Source organism: Pezoporus flaviventris, unplaced genomic scaffold (assembly GCF_033815535.1).
Source record: "Pezoporus flaviventris isolate CSIRO_AGI_PZ_B2104156 unplaced genomic scaffold, CSIRO_AGI_Pfla_v1 ptg000083l, whole genome shotgun sequence".
In the NCBI taxonomy this organism is placed as follows: domain Eukaryota; kingdom Metazoa; phylum Chordata; class Aves; order Psittaciformes; family Psittacidae; genus Pezoporus; species Pezoporus flaviventris.
This window is the reverse complement of record NW_026892631.1, coordinates 2,538,003-2,558,377: the sequence shown is the minus strand read 5'-3', so window position 1 is coordinate 2,558,377 and position 20,375 is coordinate 2,538,003. Positions and strand designations below refer to the sequence as shown.

At 37.3% G+C, this 20,375-nt stretch overlaps 1 protein-coding gene across 5 annotated transcripts in view; it reads left to right on the top strand.

Moving 5' to 3' along the window:
* The window catches only part of RAB3GAP2 (RAB3 GTPase activating non-catalytic protein subunit 2), a 43,749-nt gene that overhangs the window by 13,762 nt on the left and 9,612 nt on the right, over window positions 1–20,375 (top strand). For 2 of the 5 annotated variants that reach the window (XM_061475129.1, XM_061475127.1), the window contains exons 3-23: window positions 537–660; window positions 2,154–2,235; window positions 4,332–4,379; window positions 4,499–4,574; window positions 4,707–4,808; window positions 5,893–5,992; window positions 7,212–7,310; window positions 8,139–8,287; window positions 9,266–9,345; window positions 9,444–9,533; window positions 10,259–10,398; window positions 11,989–12,205; window positions 12,535–12,678; window positions 12,910–12,992; window positions 13,462–13,526; window positions 13,943–14,033; window positions 16,175–16,302; window positions 17,007–17,220; window positions 18,583–18,680; window positions 18,941–19,046; window positions 20,064–20,224. In XM_061475129.1, coding sequence (XP_061331113.1) covers window positions 537–660; window positions 2,154–2,235; window positions 4,332–4,379; window positions 4,499–4,574; window positions 4,707–4,808; window positions 5,893–5,992; window positions 7,212–7,310; window positions 8,139–8,287; window positions 9,266–9,345; window positions 9,444–9,533; window positions 10,259–10,398; window positions 11,989–12,205; window positions 12,535–12,678; window positions 12,910–12,992; window positions 13,462–13,526; window positions 13,943–14,033; window positions 16,175–16,302; window positions 17,007–17,220; window positions 18,583–18,680; window positions 18,941–19,046; window positions 20,064–20,224 — 2,397 coding nt within the window. The remainder of the gene's footprint in view (window positions 1–536; window positions 661–2,153; window positions 2,236–4,331; window positions 4,380–4,498; window positions 4,575–4,706; window positions 4,809–5,892; window positions 5,993–7,211; window positions 7,311–8,138; window positions 8,288–9,265; window positions 9,346–9,443; window positions 9,534–10,258; window positions 10,399–11,988; window positions 12,206–12,534; window positions 12,679–12,909; window positions 12,993–13,461; window positions 13,527–13,942; window positions 14,034–16,174; window positions 16,303–17,006; window positions 17,221–18,582; window positions 18,681–18,940; window positions 19,047–20,063; window positions 20,225–20,375) is intronic. The other 3 variants (XM_061475131.1, XM_061475132.1, XM_061475130.1) reach the window with 2 other exon arrangements.

The following is a 20,375-nucleotide window of genomic DNA, read 5'->3' as shown; positions in this document are numbered from 1 at the left end:
TGTAACTTACCCATCGTTAAACCTTTAAAACTTGACACTAAACCTGAATTTTTTTTCTTTGTAAGCTCCTTCTTGTGAAAAGACATGGTACCTGTTGCACGTTACCATGAGGCTTTAGTGTGAATGCCAGCTTAGTTATGTTCTTCCTATGTGCATATGTTTACTTAATGCTGGTCAGTGTATGAGCTTGGATAAATTATTCATTTTGAGTATGGATTATGATGAGAACAGCTAAAGAGATTCTCTCCAGTCTCTAATCCATAACAATAATGCTTTAAATTTTGTTTTTCTAATGTCTCTTTGGTGAAAGGAGATATTTTGAAGAGCAGAATTAGTGATGAGTACTTTGGGTTTTGATTTGTAAACACATAGAATTAGTACAAGGTTGGTGCATTTCTCTTGGCTTTTCATGCAATTTCTAGTGACTGGATAAGTAACAGTCCATTCAGTGCTGGTATAGAGGGCAAGCCAAACTGTTGTCATGAATCTTGCAAGTTCTTCTATGTTTAGAAACTCTTGTATACATTTACCTATAGGAAGAAGAGGAATCTAATTCCAAGAACCAGAGAAATTACTGGCTTCAGGATTGTGTGTTGTCCTTATCACCAACAAATGACCTGATGGTAATAGCTAATGAACAGAAGGCAGTCTTTTTAGTATGTAAGTATACATGCTACTAAGTGTATATGCTAGTACATCTAGTACATTTAATAGCAATCAGGACAAGATTTGTTTCTACCCCATCCACTTACACCCTCAAGGCATACCTTCAATAATTTTGGAGTGTTTTATAGTGTACATCATGCAATTTTTAGGTACTGCTTGGGAAGTAAGTTGTTTTGGTTTTACTTCTTAGCTGTATTTTGGTTGGAGAAAACTTTTATCATGTATAGTTAATATATGCTGTAACTACCCAGTTGTTTTGAGATGCTCCAAGATACTTACATCAGTTGTGCTCAATAAGAAAACCCAAACGTTTGTATTAACTTTAGCCATTAAGAAATATTTGACCTTGTTTTTCTCTTCCTTTTGAAGAAACAAAAGAGCTAACTGAGCCAGGGGCACTTGGAGGAGGGATATTGAGGTGGATTGGTTTTGAGATTCCTATCTTCGATAGAAAATTATTCTTTGTCTTGAATAATGGGAAGCTTTATATTTTACTCTCAAGTAGGGCTCTTGGAACTTTTAAAGGTACCCTTACTGTTGTGAACACTGATAAGCTAGCTGCTGTCTACATAAGTGCTGAGGTATTGATTGTGTTAACAACTGTAGTTGGTTGCACGTGAACATGAAGAAGTGAAACCTCCTGCCATGGGGCATATTACACCATCTGAAAACAAGAACAGGGACTTGAAGCTCAGTTGCATAATGAGGTAGATTGTATTGAGTTGTCATGCTGCATTTGGCATTCCCTGCATTCCCTTGTGTGTTCCAAAGCTGATATAGATTAGTTGCTAATTTTTCACAAAGAATGGAAAGGTAACAGTACTCTTAAGAAAGTTCTTACTGGATCAGGAGTAAGGAGTCAATTTACCTTGCCAAGAGCTCACTAGCTGGAGACTTGCTTCTGCTCAGTGGTGCGGTAGCAACTGTACCACGCAGGGGCAGAAGTGTCCCTGTGTCTCAGGTTTTAGGTGTCAGATAAATGGCACACAACACTACCTTTCTTTATTTGGCATCTGGGAGTTGATTCAACAAATGTCAGCTGTAATAGCACCTTGTGCATAACAAGCTGTAGTGTTTTCTAACCTTGAATATGATGTGATGATTAAATATTGTCAAATTTAATGTAAGATTCCTGTGTCCTTCTTAGCAGTTAAAATTAGAATTTTCTGTTCATTTAAGCTCATCTTCAGTAATCTTTTCAGAAGAAGCGTGCTCTTCCATAGTGCTTTTCTCCTAAGGATCCCTGTTTCGTAAATTGAACTTTTAAAATTTGATAAAGTAGATATTACTGTATAAATCTTATTAAAAAACAGTCATTTCAGAATTGTAATCGTGCATTATTCCATGTCTTCACATTTATGACAAGGTGCTTAGCTAAGTGTGGTGGGTGTATTGTACATCCATTAGAAGGGAAGGATTAGGAATAGAACTACATTTGTGAGATGCAAAGCAGTTTTTACAGATGGTATCTTTATTCTTAATGGCAGCTAAATGGAAGTATGGTGACAAGGGGAAGGAGGAGATGCAGTATGCTGTTGGCTGGAGTGGCTCTCTGAATGTTGAAGAAGGGTAGGTGTTGAAATACAGCTGTGATAAAAATATCATTTCCATGTTTAATAATTGGTAGTATATGCTTTTTACTTGTAGGGTTGTGGAGTTTGGGGCTTATTTCTTCTTACATCTGGATGCATTCATTGTCTTACGCATTTTAATGTTGAAAACAGAAGTGACCTGGGTGATCAGAAACATTGTCTGCAAAAGTCACTCTTCATGTATAGTGTGATACCTCAGGACAAGTTCATATAAATTAAGAGAGGTCCTCTCTCGGCAAGTGAGTGTATTTGCATGTAATTTAGACATCTGAAGAGATCTGGATTATGATACTGTTTATAAATTCCTGTACTAGGAGGGAAAAAAAGAAGTACCCTTCTGGAAAAAAAATCTACTTTTAAAGTAGGGATTAAATTTTGTTAGGGGATGTTGCAAATGGAAACATATGAAGTTGTTTTAGCAATACTCCTTTTCATTTTTGAAATCTCAAGCAAATATAACACTATGTCTCTGATCCACAAATAGTTTTGGACTCTAAGTCATTTAGGGGCTTGAAAAATTTGCTTTGGTCATACATTTGGTATTTATACAACATTTCTGGTCTCTCTGTCTTCAAATAACCAGACAGATGCTTTCCACAAATCTCCCATATGGAAGAGGATTTTGCATCTTGTTATTAAGTTTGCAGCCTTGAGTTGCTGTCTGCCTTTCCACATGCTTCTTATTGGCTTCAACCTTCTGTTACACTGCAGGAGGTGTTGACTTAATCAGTTTCTCTCCAATCTGTAAAGCTCATAACCTAACTGCTGGTGCACACATTTAAACTGGTTTATGTGCATCTCTTTAAGTTTTTGTTTTTGTTTTTTTTTTTCTGAAATTATTCTGTCATCTTTTATTAAAACAAAAAAAAGGAAAGGAAATTCTGTTTGGCTGTTTGGGATTTTCTTTCTTACTACTGTTACAGCCCAAGAGACATGCTGTTATACAGGACAGGAAGCTTTCTTTAATTGACATGGTTGTATTCACTACACCTTGATTTAAGGTTTGCAAGGGTTTACTGTAGGTGAAGGTTCTATATCTGTGGAAGTATGGTAAGATGGTAAATAATAAATTACTATCAGATTGTCAAAAGACATGACTTTTTTGTCACCAGTTGCCTCCAACTGATAATGTTTTGCGGTGGCCAAGCTTTGCTATTGGAAGATGAGATTCCACTGAGATATTCAACACTGCTTTGAAGTTGTAACTGAATTGTGGTTGATGTCAAGCATGCATTTAGGAAGCCTTTTTTCTGTAATTGTCTAGCTGATAATTTAATCACTCCTTGGGGAATGGAGGTGACCTGAAATGCAAATAATCAACAGTACTGCAGGCAGTTATACTTTAAGTGCTGTTTGGGATGTCATCTTGAATTTATATGCTCTTTCATAAAAACTTTGTATTGCTTCTGTTTCCCCAGACACTATAAAACTTTGTCTCATGGTAACAGTTCAATAAGTTCTGATTGGAGATATTGAAGCTTGCTCATCTGCTTGCCTTCTGCATGCTTTGCTTGCTATGCAGTGAGCATGCTCACCTATTGTGTGAACTGAGAAGACTATGTTAGCCCTTCGAATGCTCTTAAATTGGTGAAATGCAATTGATCTAAAATCTACCTAATTGCATAATGTGATTCAAAAGTTTATTTTGATAAGTATGGTTCAGTTTTTTGTTTTGTTGTTTTTTTTTTTTGTTTGTTTGTTTGGGTTTTTTTTAGTGGCTCTTCTCTGTATCTCATTATAGATCGGGAAAAAATATTTACTTTTTGATACCTGAAATTTAACTTGCATATTTACTGAAGAGTACTGGCAGAATATTTAGTCTGTGAATGATGAAAGGCAACACTAGCAATGTGTAATAAACACTTTTGTAATCTACTTGGGTAATCTTGAACTTGTAATTGAAAATGACTTGAAAAAGTTTTTTTTGCTTTTTAGTATCAATTTGACATATTGTGTGCTGCATTAATATAGTCTTAAAATGTTTAAAATGCTGAGTTGGTAAAATCTCTTGTAAAGCAGAATTTCACAACTGGAGAAAATAAGATACTTAATGGTTTTATCTTTCTTTTTTAGTGAATGTGTGAGTAGTGTATTGTGTATCCCATTGGCAAGTCAGAAGAGGTAAGGATTGATACTCTTATGTATATGCATCATCAGTCCTCTTACGTTGTTCCAGTTTTAAATGCTTACAGCTTGGAGCAGGATTTGTTTGTAACTTGTAGTGTGTTATTGTGCAACAGGAGTTCCACAGGCCGTCCAGACTGGACCTGCATTGTGGTTGGCTTCACCTCTGGCTATGTTAGGTTTTACACTGAGGTATGTTTCATAAGCCAAGCTATTGTAAGACTCACCTATTCCTATAAAACTTGTGTTTCTGCAGGTAGTGCTTTTTGACTTACATAAGAAAAGGGGCACAAATGTTCATGCTTATTATTCTTTCTCTTCCAGAGTGGAGTTCTGCTTCTTGCTCAGCTGTTAAATGAAGATCCTGTCCTACAGCTTAAGTGCAGAACCTATGAAATTCCCAGGCATCCTGGTGTCACAGAACAGGTTTTGTCACATTATTTCAAAAGTGAAGTGGCAGTGTTATGGTGTTTGGAAGGGAGTCTTCTCTGTGAATCCTCTGTGTTCTTTACCAGTTTTTGATGGGATGAACAGTTCCTTAGAACAAGAGATTCTGGATTTCTTGTTCTAGAATTATAATTTGTGTAATTTGAGGATTCCAAATTGATTTTTTGGTTTTGGAGTATTTAGTTAGATTTGTACTATTTTTCTCTGTCATAACCGTGCAAGGCTTCATTCATTTCCTATTTATTCATTCATGTGCAGGAAGCATGATAATATGTTGATGAAAGTAGAAAATGCAGCTGGACAAGTTCCAAGAGCTAGATGTACTCATTCATAAGATCTTAATTATTTCACAGAGAAGAGAGTTGAAAATTAAAACAATCTTTGTAGGAGATAGTTGTAGCAACCTGCATGTCATTATGAATGTATCCTGCAGAGAAGGCTCTTGATGAGCTCAAGCTCTTTAGTAGGAAAGCAGCTTGCTTTGTTCTTGGCTGAGTTGTCGTGCTTTATGCAGAAAACTAATGAAGTTACAGATCCTCAAGTTTGCTTTATACAAATGCGCATGTGATTTAACATGATGTTTTGGGATCGGTTTTGAAATTCAGAAGCATTAAGGAATATGAGTCTTGAATTTATATCACCAAATTAGCATTTATGTGCCCATGTGGTAATTCAGGCACTAAAAAATCCAGTCTCAGAATTTGGCTCATAAAACCTTGATACTTGCATTCTAGATAAAGCTGTTTCTCTGTGGCCTTCACAAGCTACTGTAACTTTTTTGTTTTCTCCGTAAGCCATAAAATGCATTAAGCAAAAATTAAAGTTATTGAAAGAAGATAAAAATATAATATGTGCCTGAACTTACCTATTGGATGGTTTTAATACTGAATTTCTGTGGTATTGCCTTAGTCCATTGCCTGTGGCTTGTTAGATATTAACTTGCTGGATGTAATCCTCATCTTTTTGTAGTTAATAGTATAAAAAGCTGGAAAAGAAGCTGTTACAACAGTAACAGTGATTTTTTTCTTATTTTTTTTCTCCCTCCTTTCATTTTCTTCCGTAGAATGAAGAGCTTAGTATCTTGTACCCAGCAGCAATTGTGACAATTGATGGTTTCAGCCTCTTTCAGTCCCTTCGTGCATGTCGCAATCAGGTTGCAAAAGGTATGATTAAGAGGAAATGTTCATTTCTGACTCTGTTAATAGAAATTTACATTACATGAAAATTACTTATGTTTATTAAATACCAGACCAAGGTGGAATTTGGATCTTCCTTGTTTGTCCATCAATATATAGGCATCTACTGCATAGAAGGAAACGTCTTCCTCTACAGGAAATGTTCTCAGGGATATGCATGATGAAGCTCTGCTTTTCTGGAAACAGTTAAAACACTTGCCTGCTGATGGGAAGTTGCGAATGAATTTGCTATTTTGCTTTGCTTGCATGCAGAGCTTTTGCTTTAACTGTTAAACTGTCTTTATCTCAACCCACAAGTTGTCTCATTTTTATTCTTCCAATTCTCTGCTCCATCTCACTGGGAGGGAGTGAGCAAGCAGCTCTATAGTGCTTACCTGCTCACTGGGGTTAACCCACCAGCATACTGCTAAGGTGCTTTTTATCATGTCAGGATGCTGATTTTGCTGTCGGTGAAATGCTTTTCTTGACAGTAAGGACTTTTTAGCAAGTGATAATGCTGTGATGATAATGTTGGTAATGATCACTGCTCTTTGTATTAATGTGGAAGAGCTTTTGATACCTGGTTTGATTGTGCAGCCTTTGATCCTTTTTTTTTTAGTATACTGCTGGTTTATACTTTAATTTGGAAGCAGGGTCGGTTTCCTGGGGTTAGAGGAGAGTCATATAAGAGCACCGTGTGGTAGGTTGTATAAGCATGCTGCTGTTACAGTTCTGCAAGATAAAACATAAACAGGTGGAGAGTTTCAGTTATCCCTTAATTTTTGCCACGGTTCTTACCTCACATTGTTACAGATCTAGTGCATGTGCTGACTTTGCAAGTACTTTTGCACAGGAGTGTCCACTTAAACATGCCCAGACCACAGAGATAAATTGTCGTGGCATTTTAAAATTGGGCAGAATATTAAACCATAAATTACGAGTAAAACAAAGCTCTCTGCAAGCACAAGACGTAGATGTGATGGAATATCATTTGCAGTTTTACTCAGTTAATTGCTTAAAATATTTTAATTTCATTAAGGTAAGTATTTTAAAAGGCTATTTTAGTTCAGCAGCTGTTTAAATGTATGTTAATTTAAAACTAGGTTATTTTGTGGCTTAAGATTGCATCATTTCCCCCCCTCTATTATGCTATTCCTTTGTCTTTGACTCAGTAGGAATTTTTTTGTGTTTTATCAACTTTTGTCAGCTGCAGCATCTGGCCATGAGAATGTTCAGCCTCCACCATTAGCTTATAAGAAATGGGGTTTGCAAGATGTGGATACAATTGTTGACCATGCTAGTATTGGTAAGCATTTCTGTTTAATTTCAACTATTTGGCTTAAATAAAACTGAATGCTTCCGTGTTTTACATTTGGGGTGAGAGCTCTTAGTAGTACCGGTTGGATAGAAATAAATAGTGGGAGAAGGCTGTTGTAGTGAATGATGTCATTAACCATCATCAGACATATTTTACTTTCTCTTCAGATCTGATTGAGCCTCCCCTGTCCACTTGAGGGAAGAAATTTACAGCTGTAGCTGTCTTGTCCTCTCTTGTTTGGCAGGGAACAGCCAAGGGAGACTAGATCAGGTGCAGTTGTTCCCATTATGGTCAGGTTAAAGGTCTGTCTGCAGGCAGGTTCAGGCTGGTATGGGTCTTTCCAGAGTCTAGCACATCAAGAAAGTAAAAGTTGGGATTGTTCCTCTCCAAAAAAGACAAACTGACTTCTAGGCTCTCGAAGACTTCTACTGCTTAGGATTTGCAGAAGCCCAGGTTCTTGTCAGACTGGCAGGTCTAAGGGACAGTCAGCTTCATTTTTCTTCTCCCCTTTCCACGTAAGATGTCAGAAGGGAGTTAACAAGGCAGGTGAAGTGAATTTGGTAGTTGTTTTTGATGCTGACTTCAACTGACTTTTTACCTCTTCTAAACAAACTAACTATGCTTTATAATTAACCTAAATACATCAGGTTATTTCTGCTGTGTCCTTTGGAATTCCTATGGTTAAAGCTGCAGCTCCTCCCTCCCCTCTGAACGTTTGCTAGTCATTCAAGAAGGCAGGAATATATTTAGGCTTCTAGAGCAATTGCATGCCTTTATTCTGAAAGTATAAGACATTCACTTTAATGTTTTTGTTAGGCATCATGACACTGTCTCCTTTTGATCAAATGAAGACTGCCTCCAATATAGGTGGATATAATGCAGCTATAAAAAACAGCCCACCTGCTATATCTCAGTATGTTACTGTTGGATCCAATCCTTTCACTGGTTTCTTTTTTGCCCTGGAGGTATGTACTACAAAGCTGACTTGCTGAAATTTTGAATGATTAACCAGGCTCTTTTCCATATGGGTAGTTCTGAAGTACTCTTATGTTAATTTTTTGCTGACAAGTGTCAGCACAGAAGATCTTCTTGATCTTCAAAACTGGAATGATCTGGAGTGGATGTGATAGTAACATCTATCACAGGTTCCTGCTAATGAGAAATTTTATTTTCTATCTTAATGTGATAGTCATTTTTTAGTTTCTTTTCGTTTGTTAATTTATTGCTGATTAAGTAACCTAAGGTTTCTGCAAAATTATGCTGGAAGTTGTGCAAACATTCCTCTTAACAGATGTTTGGAGGCCTTTGATCATGTATGCACATGGCCTGAGTATTTTGTGGTGATTTTATGTAGTGGAACTACTACTTGTAGAAGAAAACTGCAATTTAGGCTTAACAATACTTGCAGCACACTTAGTCATCTTGCATTGTCTTGGAGGAGAAGGATGGCAATGTAGTTCTGTCTTGCACAGTCAAACCCTACGTGTGTGCTGGCCTTATCAGGATTGAAAGTTGATTGAAAATGCCAGAATCCTGGTTTTGATTTTGTACTTGCTTTTCCAATATGTTTATGAAAAAACTGCCTACGTTGATGTTTGCAAGGATGCCAAAGCCATCCACCCGCTAACTCTCCATGATAAACCATACACAGGGTTTTTTTAACTTCTGTTGCAGACAAACATACCAGTGACTTGCAGGAGGATTTTGAAATGGTAAAGAGATGTCAGAATGGCTTTTCTGGGGGCAGTGAATTAAAATTTTGCAGAGTCTTAAAGCTATGCTTTCTGAGCTGAAAGTCCATAGGAGGCCTGAAAAACTATTCTGCAGTTGAGTTCAGTGTAAGAACTATTTCTTGGCTTTCTGAATACTTTGTTCCTTTATTTCAGGGTGGCTCACATATGACTATTTCTTGGCTTTCTGAACACTTTCTTCTTTTCTTTCAGGGTACCTCACAGCCACTGTTGTCTCATGTTGCCTTAGCAGTTGCAAGTAAACTGACTTCAGCACTATTTAATGCTGCCAGGTAATAAAATAGTTACGTATTTTTGTTGTAGCAACATAATGATTTGAGGATTTTTAGGACCATTAGTATGATCTCTCAATGTGTTTTTCTACTGCAAGTGGCTGGCTTGGTTGGAAGAGTAAACATGAAGAAGAACCTGCCCCAAAACAGAAACCGAAAGTTGAACCTGCAACCCCACTGGCAGTGAGGTGAGTTTTACATACTGTCACAATTGCTTTAGATCTCTTCTGGTTTTAATGATGTGAATTATTTTAAATGGTGTATAATTGATGAACATGTATTTTTCTTGACCTTAATCAGTGATGGTAGTTTGCATATCATTCATTTGAAGCTATCAGTTTATCATTGTGGACTTATCCTTTTCACTTAAGATGTGTGGGCTCATTATTACTATGTGCACAGTTTAATGACATTATAAGTGCGTAAATACCAGCCCTGAAGTTTATCACTCAAGTGTTTCAAAGAAGCTGGATGATAGTTTAAAGTCCCTCTCAAAAAGGAGGTATCTTATTTCACTGTTGATAGAGGAGAACCGGAACAACAGTTTGTAGCCTTATGTAATCAAGAAAGCTGATAAAAGACTAAAATAATTCCTGTTTACTTTCCCTGATTATTTTTAAGTATTCCCCAGGCTATTTGGCAACAAGAGAGGATATATAAAGTAACCCACTGCACTTGAGATCTTTGCCTAACAATGTATGACAAGGCAGTCACCCTAGTTCCTGAGCTTTGGTTTTCACTAGGACTTTAACAGATCTGAGATCTTGCAGTAGACATAACATGCTCTTGATTTTACCCATACCTTTATGTTACCTTAAAAAAGAAATGCGAATCTGTATGACATACTGTTTACTGTTTCTGAAGAATAATAGGTATCTAGTGTTGCTTATGTTTTCCCCTTTATTTTTTTTAGGTTTGGACTTCCTGATTCCCGTCGCCATGGTGAAAGAATATGTCTTTCTCCATGTAACACTTTGGCAGCAGTAACAGATGATTTTGGAAGGGTTATTTTGCTGGATGTTACAAGAGGACTTGCAGTTCGCATGTGGAAAGGTATGATGGTATATATCAGTATAGCAAATAATACTCTTCAAAACATTGTGGCTTCTTATGTTCAGATGTAGAATTCCAAGTATTTTTCAATTATTAAGAATGACTTTAGTACATTGTTATTATACACCAAAGGCAGATAATGTAAAATCTGTATGGGTATTGTTGTACCAATCGCTGAAATAGTGATAGGGCCTGTAGTAAAAATTGTGTTTGGTTTGTATTGTGTAGATGTCTTTATTTTTTCCCCACAGCTTCTATCCCAACAGAAAGCTTGTAACCTAACTTTTTGTGGGGGAAAGCTTTAGCTCTGTTCTCAAGGATTCTCTCTCTTGAGAAGCTCTAGTGTCTTCTTTAATTCTACTGGGAAAATGACCTGAAGTTTGAAAAATCAGTAAGATGTACAACTTAATAGATTCTCATTCCTTCATGTGAGTGTGCAAGCACGGATTGCTCAGTCTCTAAACTGCAGACATTAAGCTCTCATTGTAATTATACCTAATGTTACAGCATGTCTTAGTATCTCTATGCAATTAAAATTTTCCAGCTGTTTATGAAATGGAAGATAAGTTTTAAGAACAAGTAAAGAATCTTTAACTCTTCTCTCTCCACCCCCAATTCAGATGGTCATGACTATAGTAGCTACTTCAGTGACATGCTAGCAGTGTGATAGCTAGATTAATCATGTTTCCTTATGCTTTCTCCTCTCATATCTTGAAACTTACTGGCTACAATACATGCTTTCTGATATTCTTGGACTGCTTTCTTCAGTACTGGAGAGCTTCCTGTCACCTAGCAAGTACTGTTAGAGTCCCAAGCTTTGATAGTCAGACACAGGTTTATAATTTGCCTTTCCCTCATGTTGACATATGGAATAAAACCACAGTTTTTAGCAAAACTGTCCACTGAATTAAATGGTTTGGGTTGTACTTTTCCTCTCTGAGTTGTGAATGCTTTTCAACCTTCTTACCATCACTTATCTTGTTATGGACTTGTTTTGTACATTAGTATTGTGGTTTGGAGTCTTCATTTGTACTTACTAAACCATTACATAGTGATATCATAGAACATCTTTGCCTTTTTTTGTTTAGGAAGATTTTGAGGGAAGGTATTAGTGTTACCGAGAGAGAAAAGTATTTTTACTGGGTTACTAAAAGTTGCGTTTTAATGATGAAAACACATACCTATTCTATTTAGTAGGTTATACAAATTTACTTCCTTAAATCTTTTTTTGTTGTTCTGAAGTGTGGGAAATCTAGACACTTACTACATATTTTCTCTGGGAAGCTTTTCGGTGGTGTAATGTCCAGAGTACAGACCTGATGTGTTTTGGGGTTTTTTGTGGCTTCTCCCAGGAGAATTTGTTCCTCCCCAGAGCTGTGCAGGAGGCTGCGTTTGGCTCTGAGGAGTCCTCTGATGGGCCCTGCTCTAAGTCCATGGACCACAGCTCTTGACAGGACCTAGTCTTGTTGCATAGTTTGAAACAAAGCTTAAGACAGCTTGCTGCTGGAATAGTACTGAAGTGGGTGGTGATGCGTACTAATCATGTATTAATTACTGTACGCTAATCAACTTCTGGCTTCTCTTCCAAAGGATACCGTGATGCAGAAGTTGGTTGGATACAGACTGTAGAGGACCTTCATGAGAGGGAAACTGAGAAGATGGATTTTTCTCCTTTTGGAAATGCACAGGGTCCAAGCAGAGTAGCTCAGTTCCTTGTGATCTATGCTCCGAGGAGAGGCATTCTGGAAGTGTGGAGCACGCAGCAAGGCCCTCGGGTTGGAGCCTTCAATGTGGGGAAATACTGTAGGTAAGAAACATTTAGCAGGTAGGCGTATTGGTTGTACTGCTGCAGTAAAGTCATATGTGGATATGCCAGTGGCAAAAGTAGAAAGTGCTGGTAAGCAATTTTTGCACAGCCCACAGTTTTTCTACTGAATGCAGCTGCTTGCGCCATAGAAGGGGACTTTGTTATCTTTCATCACTCTGCTTAGATAGGTACACTCTCTGTCAGTCTTCCCTGATAAATGTGTGTAGCAGTTGTTAAACCTTAGGTTTGTAACATAGGTCTTTTTATTCACTGTGTGGAGAGGGATGGTTGCTAACTTTGTTCCTCACTGCTTTTTTTATTGTTTTTAGGTTGTTGTATCCTGGTTATAAAATAATGGGTCTAAACAATGTGACCAGTCAGGGATGGCAGCCCCAGACTTACCAGATATGCCTTGTTGATCCAGTCTCTGGAAGTGTAAAAACTGTCCATGTACCTTTCCATTTAGCACTGAGGTAAGGACTCTGTGCTCTGTATAACCAAATGAATTTCATTATTGTTTTGGAAACAATATTTACAGAGAGTGATTCTAGTTTTCCTTCTCAAGCTGAATAGTAGGCAATAGCCTGATTGGTTTGTATGCATTAACTTGATGTTTTGTTGTTTTGTTTTTTTTTTTTATTAATGTGATGTTATCGTATTCTTTAGTTCTCTTCACTCATATAACTAAAATTATTTCCCTCCAGTGATAAAAAGAGTGAGCGAGCAAAGGATATGCATTTAGTGAAGAAGTTAAATGCTTTACTCAAAGCTAAAACCTCAGATCCGGGTAGGTTCTCTTGTATAATTTCTTCAAATTGTATGTTATCAAATGGGTCTTGTATTATCTGTCCTGTAAGTGGACAAACACAGGTATGATTGTAGTGCATTGTAAGTGCATTCTGCCTGCACCAGGTTAAATTTAATCTCATACACTGATCCAGTATAAGCCTTGTCTGCCATGTAAATCTTAACTAAATTCTACTTCGAGTGCTTGCATAAAACATGGTCTGTGTGCAATCCGTTATGCTATGTAATGGAGTTTGGCATTTGACGCTAGATATCCTTCTTCCTCTAAGTGATACAGATGATACTGAGCTCTTGTTTTGTTTCATTTTCTTAAGCTTATTTTGGCAGCTTTTGTGATAGTGTCTTCATCTTCACGGCATGAATCTGTGTGCCTCAACTATGGTGTGGATTGACTTGCTTTTCAGGTTTCATTTGAGAAATATGAATTGAAGTTCTGATTATCTTTGCAGATTTGATTGAAGCTGAAGCAAAGGAATTAATACTTGATATCAAATACCCTGCTACAAAGAAACAGGTGAGTATTTAGAAGCCAATATACTTTATTATTAGGAAAAAAATTATCAGATTAGTGCTAAATGTTTTAAATGTTTCAAAAATATGGTCTTTTTTTTCCTAGAGGTATTTGAAGCAAATAATTGAGCTGTTTTATTCTGGGTTTGGTGTGTGTTGGTTTCTTGTTTGTGGGTTTTGGTTTGTTTTCTGCAGCATACTGACTGGAATGAATTTTGCCTTGTGACTTCCCCCAAGGCATCTTCCTAAACTAATAAAAAGAGAGAAGGCCTTCCTGTAGAATCAGTTTATGCCACAAGTATATATGAAGACAAAATACAGATGAAAAATCATTGTCAGAGTTGTGCTGTTATTGGCTTACCTTATATGTTTTTACAGTAAAGTTAAGTAAATGTTTAACTCTGAGCATCTGCTTAACAGGCTCTGGAGAGTCTATTGACAAGTGAACGTGTGCCACTCTCATCCCTCACCAACATCACTCAGACATTAATGGATAACTTAAAAAAACAGGGTAGGTGGATATTTATTTTGCAAATATGGAGAGGCATTTGCACTTTGCCTGCAGCACTGTAAGACATCTTTAAAGCTATTCTGTTTCACAGAGAGACCAGGGTTGGTTTTGCTGCTAGATAGGATGTTTAACCCCTTAATAGGGTGTTGCTTCTATGTATTTTATGTTGTTTAATGCAGACTGCAAATAGCTTGCTAGGAAGTATGCTTGCTTGCTATGTACCTAGTAAAGAGTGATTATATTAGAAAACCCCTCCAAAACACCCCCAACAACTGGGCTGAGTACTTTCATCCAGTAAAAGCTTTCTTCATGAAGAAATTTTCTAGAGACATTTACTTCTAGGTGGTTTAGTTTGTATTGAAGCTAATAAGGATATGGTACTTTGGATCTGTAAGCTTGAATGTACTGGAAGCACAAAATCCTTATCACTGAAGATCTGAGCTGTGGCCAGATGCTTGGTATATTTTCTTGGTAACCTTTGCCAAAGTCATGTTTCATGTGTTTTGCTAGAGATATCTGAGCCAATGCCAGGAAGTGTCATTACCCATTCAAAATCTTGTTGCTGAAAGCCTGCATGATTGTTTCTTTGAAATGATACACTTGGATCTTTCTAAATGGGAAGAACCTTCTTTGTGCTTGAGGTGACCCTATTGTGAAGACTGAGGAACTGAGGAATAGAGTGTGCCTGCCACTTCCTTTGCATACTCTGGGACTTCTCAGGAATAGAAGTCTGTTAGATTTTTTATTATCACTTGATTCATCTTTTAGAAGATGAAGCTTTAGCAATAGGAGTCAAGAAATCCCTGCTGTGTGGAAGTCCTGAATAAACCATTTGTCAATAAGAAAGGCTATGTCACTTGTCCTGCCTCAGTGAGAATGTGACAACATGTTTTGGGAGTTTCAAAGCCCTGGGGGAAATCTTTCAGTTCTGTCAGTGGGGTATTTCTTAACCCCATTTTCTTGAATTAGATAGAGGAAATTGAGAGCTTCACACATGCAGTTCTCAAGGTAATTTTGGTTTGTCATTCTAAATCATTATTATTATCTGTTCTATTAACTCCCAGAAAAACCCAAAAGAAAGATGGAAACATGCCCTTTTACACTGAAAAGAGATTGACAGAACTGTACACTTACTGAGGTGTGTCTGTGTGTCTGTTTTCATCATTAGTCTGTTATTGTCATATATAAAGTTATTTCCTCCCACTCACAATAAAGAAAAAGCTTGGCTGATGTTCCAGCCTTTTAATTTCAGAAGAGTAGTGTTCTTTGTGCTTAATAGGTAAAAGATAATGTGAAGCAGATGCTGGGCTCTGTGAATGCTGTGATTATGAAGAAAAGGTCAAGTGACTGTGCAGCAAGCACTGTGCATTTCTCATTTTGTTTGTAGGATTTTTAATACAATGTATTGGAAGAGCTGGTAGGGAGAAGATCACATTTAGAACCTGTTCACAGGTGAAGATGATATATTTGGAGTTATCTTTTGTATAGAAAGGTCCTTTTGGGATCTCTCTAAAATGCTTTCTTTTAAAACAAGTTGGAATAGAGAGTGGTTTTCTTTTTATATTTCTTTTTCCAACACTGTTTTGGTTAGTTTCCTACATTCTAATTACTGTATTTGTTACTGAAATTTGTATGTCAATAGATACATGAAATTTCTGAGACTAAGGTTGTAGAAATACAAAAGGCAGTGTCTTGCAGAGAATTCAGGTGAGTAGGTATCAAGCCGTCTTCTGTTGCAAGGAATATGCTCAAAATATTGGCAGAATGAGTAAGATTATGGCTTGGTATTCTTGATAAAAGAAAATATGATTGAGACTTGGTGTATTTCAGTTTTTGGCAGTCTCTGGTTTGGCCATAATGAGGGAAAGACAATAGATTTGTATTCGTTCAGTTCCACATTTTTAACTGAAGGAGGTTGATAATGAGTCTGTTTTCTCTCTAATACTTCTCATAGTAATAATTCTTGTTTTATACCTCTGTGAATTAAGTATCATTGCAAGCAGCAATGCATCAAAAAATTACACTGAGAGATGCAAGTCCTCCAATACTAATAAAGGAGAAGTTAAATGCAGCTGAGAAGCATGTTTCACTATTCCAGGCTATATGTTCAAGTTCAAATGCAGGGTTTTTTTTCTCTTCAGAGCTTGAGTGTGTGGATGAAGGACTTCTGCAGTTCTGTGCAAACAAGTTAAAGCTGTTACATCTTTATGAGCTGATCAGCAAACTGAATTCCCAAAGCATCCTGAAAGACACTCCACCCTCGGATAATGTGAGTAAATTACAAATTCAGTTGTCTTATAGAAGCTATTGATGATTTAAGCATAAAAATACATTTTCAAGGTTTCAGATAAGATATGTAGGTAAGCAAGTTACCTGGTTTTGTGGCCTGGAACTTTTAATGAAGTAATTGTTTTGTAATGCTTCTCCCATTGTACAAATGCCTAGTAGTTCATCTACCTAATTTTCTTTAGTAGGTACATAAAGTTGAGACAGAAGTGAAAATACAGACAGGATCTCCTGATTCCAGTCCTGTATCCAAAGTACATGGCATATTCTTAACTTTGTTTAGTTTTGGAGGGGTAATGTGGGCCCAGTAGAGATTACACATTCTGGTATTTGCTTGTGTAGCATCATATTTTGGCTGGCTTTTGGTATCATGTGTAAAAATATATATACATTTATATAGTCCATATGGAGTGGTGTTAAATAAGCTGCTTGCTTGATGGGTGATTCTTATACTATGAGCAGGATCTAAATATGGGAAATGTATCTGTTGAAGTCCTTAAAAAAGGTCTTCATTTAGGCTCTATGAATAAATGAGATTATTCAGTCATTTTGGCCTTTTTAAAAGGCATTTTTAATGTTCAAAATGAAATATTTTAACTTTTCTGATTCTTATTTTTTTACTGTTTTGAAAAACATCTCTTTGTATTAGTCTTCTGATATGGGATTTTTGGGGCTTTTGCTTTTAAGGACTTGGCTAAACTGCTTCGACTGAAAGAAAAAGATTTTCATAGGCTTGAAACTTTACTGGAGAACTATAAGAAAGAAAACACTCAAACTACTGTACAGTTTGCTGATGGGAAGGATGATGTATTGTCTGTGAGAATGTTCTTAGAATATTTGGAATACGAAAAGGACATGATTAATGTGAAAAATATGGAAGATGGAGAATATGTGGCTTTAGGTAAGAGCTATTGAACTGTTTGTCAATTAGAATCATAGAAACCATGGATGTTAGAAAGGACTTTAAGATCATCTAGTTTCAAATCTCCTGCCATGGGCGGGGACACCTCACACTAGACCAAGCCCTGTTCAACCTGGCCTTGAACACTGCCAGGGATGGAGCATTCACCACTTCTTTGGCAGCCTGTTCCAGTGCCTCACCACCCTCACAGTAAAGAACTTCTTCCTTATATCTAACCTGAACTTCCTTCGTTTATGTTTAAACCCATCACCCCTTGTCCTGTTGCCACAGTCCCTGATGAAGAGAGTGTATAAATTACTTACAGACTGTAAATTACTATAAATTACTTATAGACCAATTATAATCTAAGATTGTATCAATACTTCAGCCTTAATTTGGGGGCCTTAAGATGGCTTGCCTTGAAGTTGTATGTGACAGTGCTTGTTCTAGACTTTTACCTTTAGCCATAGGACAAGCTTTTCTACCTAGATGGGTATTAGTACAAGTTAACTACAGCCATGTTATCAGTGTGCATTCATTTATTAATGCCACTAAGTTGAACAGTGGTGGTGAGGTGCTGAGCAGGCTCTGTAGGCATGGGTTAGGCTCCAGCACATTGCAGTGATTTGTGCTTCTCTGGTATTGCTAGGACAACAGTGCACTTCTTCCAAATACTTTTTTTTCTGGATTCTGCATTTGTTCAGGGATGAAGTTCTAAAACACTGGAGGTGCCCACTGGTGTAGGTACTTGCTCTTCTACATCCTACCGCTCCTAACTGTCCAGCTTCCAGGCAGATCTCTGGGTGGTATTTTTAAATAGATGTTTAGCCCTGAACAAGACGTGAAGAATATTAAAAGATCTTAAGAGCTATTGTAATTACCCTGGAGGAGAAGGGGGAGATGGAGAACTGCCTCTCCCCCATGGACTGGCTCTCTGAGAAAAGGTGAAAAGTTGTAATTAAGAATAGTCTCCGATAGATGGCTCCTGAAGTACAGAGGTGGCAGTGCTGAGTACAAATACCAGTCTCATGACTGGGAATTTTCTCATAAGGTACCAGCTACTAGGAAGAAAATTAACTGTATCCCAGCCAAAATTAGGCCATCCAAGCAGTAACAACAATAATAGCAATAAGCCTTGTTAAAATCCATTTTCCATGTGACTCCTGTAGTGGTAGGAGCACATAAGTCCCTAGTGGAGAAAAAGGCTTATTACAAAGGTTAAACCATCAGGGAGTCCTGGATGTAATTTAGTCCTTTTTATTGTACTCAGTGGGATCTGATCAATAGATGATCTTTCATATGAGTGTAAAGGGAGAAGCTGTGACTTTAGGTGTTCATAATGTCAACTAATTTTTGCTTCAGGCAGCTTTTTCTTCTGGAAGTGTTTGTGTGGGGAGAGTTCTGCAGAAGAAATGTGTCGTGCATTGGAATCAGCAGGCTTTAGCCCTCAAATCTTGTTGGTAAGCTTTTTATTACATATTTTGAAAACAACATACTGAAGGGAAAAATTCTAAATGTTGACCTTTGTATTAATGCTGTGTTCAGGGTATTCAGATACCCCCACATTAAGTTCTTTAGGTGCTCTTATTCATATTTTCCACTTAAAAGATGGCAAAGGAAAAAAAAAGGGGGGGGGGGGATATAAAATCTTATGCATTAACTATATTGCAATATTAGAATTTCATTATATTGTTTTAATTCAATATTCTTTTTTTTACAGTCACTCCTTCTCAATTTATGGCTTTCCAAGGAAAAAAATATTCTAGAAAAACCAGATTCTGTCCGTTGCCTTCACACTATGCTGTCACTTCTGAGCAAAATGAAAGGTGAGATGTGCATTTGGAACACTTAAACACAACTGATATTAATTATTGCTAAAAATCTGTTGCTAATAGCTAATATTATTATTAATCACAGTCTATATTATCACTTAGGGTTTCCCTCCCATTTCCTCGTTATTAGGGAACAGAGCTAAGTGCTTTATGTTGATAAACTAGCTGAAAATAAGATTCTGAAGAGTGTCACAGTTAAAGGCCTGATTCATGTCCTGTAGTTTCACTTGCTACTAAATTGACACAGCTCCTGTTTGACACCAGAAGGTGGCTGTCTCCCTTTCCCCCTGTTGTTTTGGGTGTATAATCCTACCTCTCTCTTGTGCTGACTGGTTCTCAGAAGTCCTTTGAGTTGCTTTAGCCCCTTGGGACACTGTTATTCCAGTGCCATTTTGTATATTGAACATCTTTAACTTGAGGAGACTTTCTGAAGCCAACTTGCTGTTATTTAAGTTAAGTTGCGTAATGAATAAATACTGATGCTCCTACCTCACCCAAAGCTGCTATAGATTTGTCTGTGCCAGGTTCACTTATGTCTAGTACACCCTAGGGCACCACTATGAGCTTGGAACTGGAAGCATGAATAAGCTACTGCTGCTGTCTGAATAAATTAGTTCTGCTGAACACAAGGTAGTTTGAAGAGAGCCAGTTTGAGTGCACTGGATGTGTGTGGCATCTTGAAATTACACAATAAGCTGTCTGCATTATGAAGTGTCATTTTGTAATATTCCTTAGATGTAGTAAGTGTGGAGCAGGTTTTACTACCTGGTCATTTAGATCTATTGCCTGTTTCCTACAAATGAAACTTGGAAAATGAGCAAATCACATTCTGCTGTTTATTTTAAATTTGAATTGTAATCTAGAAATTGTATGCTACATATCCAGAAAAAAATAATGTAGAGTAACTGAAAATTGCTTGTCATGTAAGCTGTACTAATAAAGTGCTGCTTTCAGTGTTGGCTGTTGCTTTACTAGTTTCAACACCCAGTGACCCGTTCCCTTTCCCTACAGTTGCTATAGATGAGTCGTGGGACACTCAGTCAGTTTCCCCCTGGTGGCAGCAAATGCGTACAGCTTGTGTTCAGTCAGAAAGTAATGCAGCTGCTTTGTTATCGGCTCACGTTGGGCATTCTGTCACTGCACAGATCATTGACAGTGTGACAGAGAAAAAGGTAAGACATCTCAGATTTCCCCCTTACTGTATTAGTCCCTTGCAATTTGCTGTCTTTGTAACAGAATAGCGTCCTCAGCATTCATCTGGCATCATTCTCACATGTGCACAAGCATCCTGCAAGCCTGAAAATTTGTATTTGAATTTGAAGA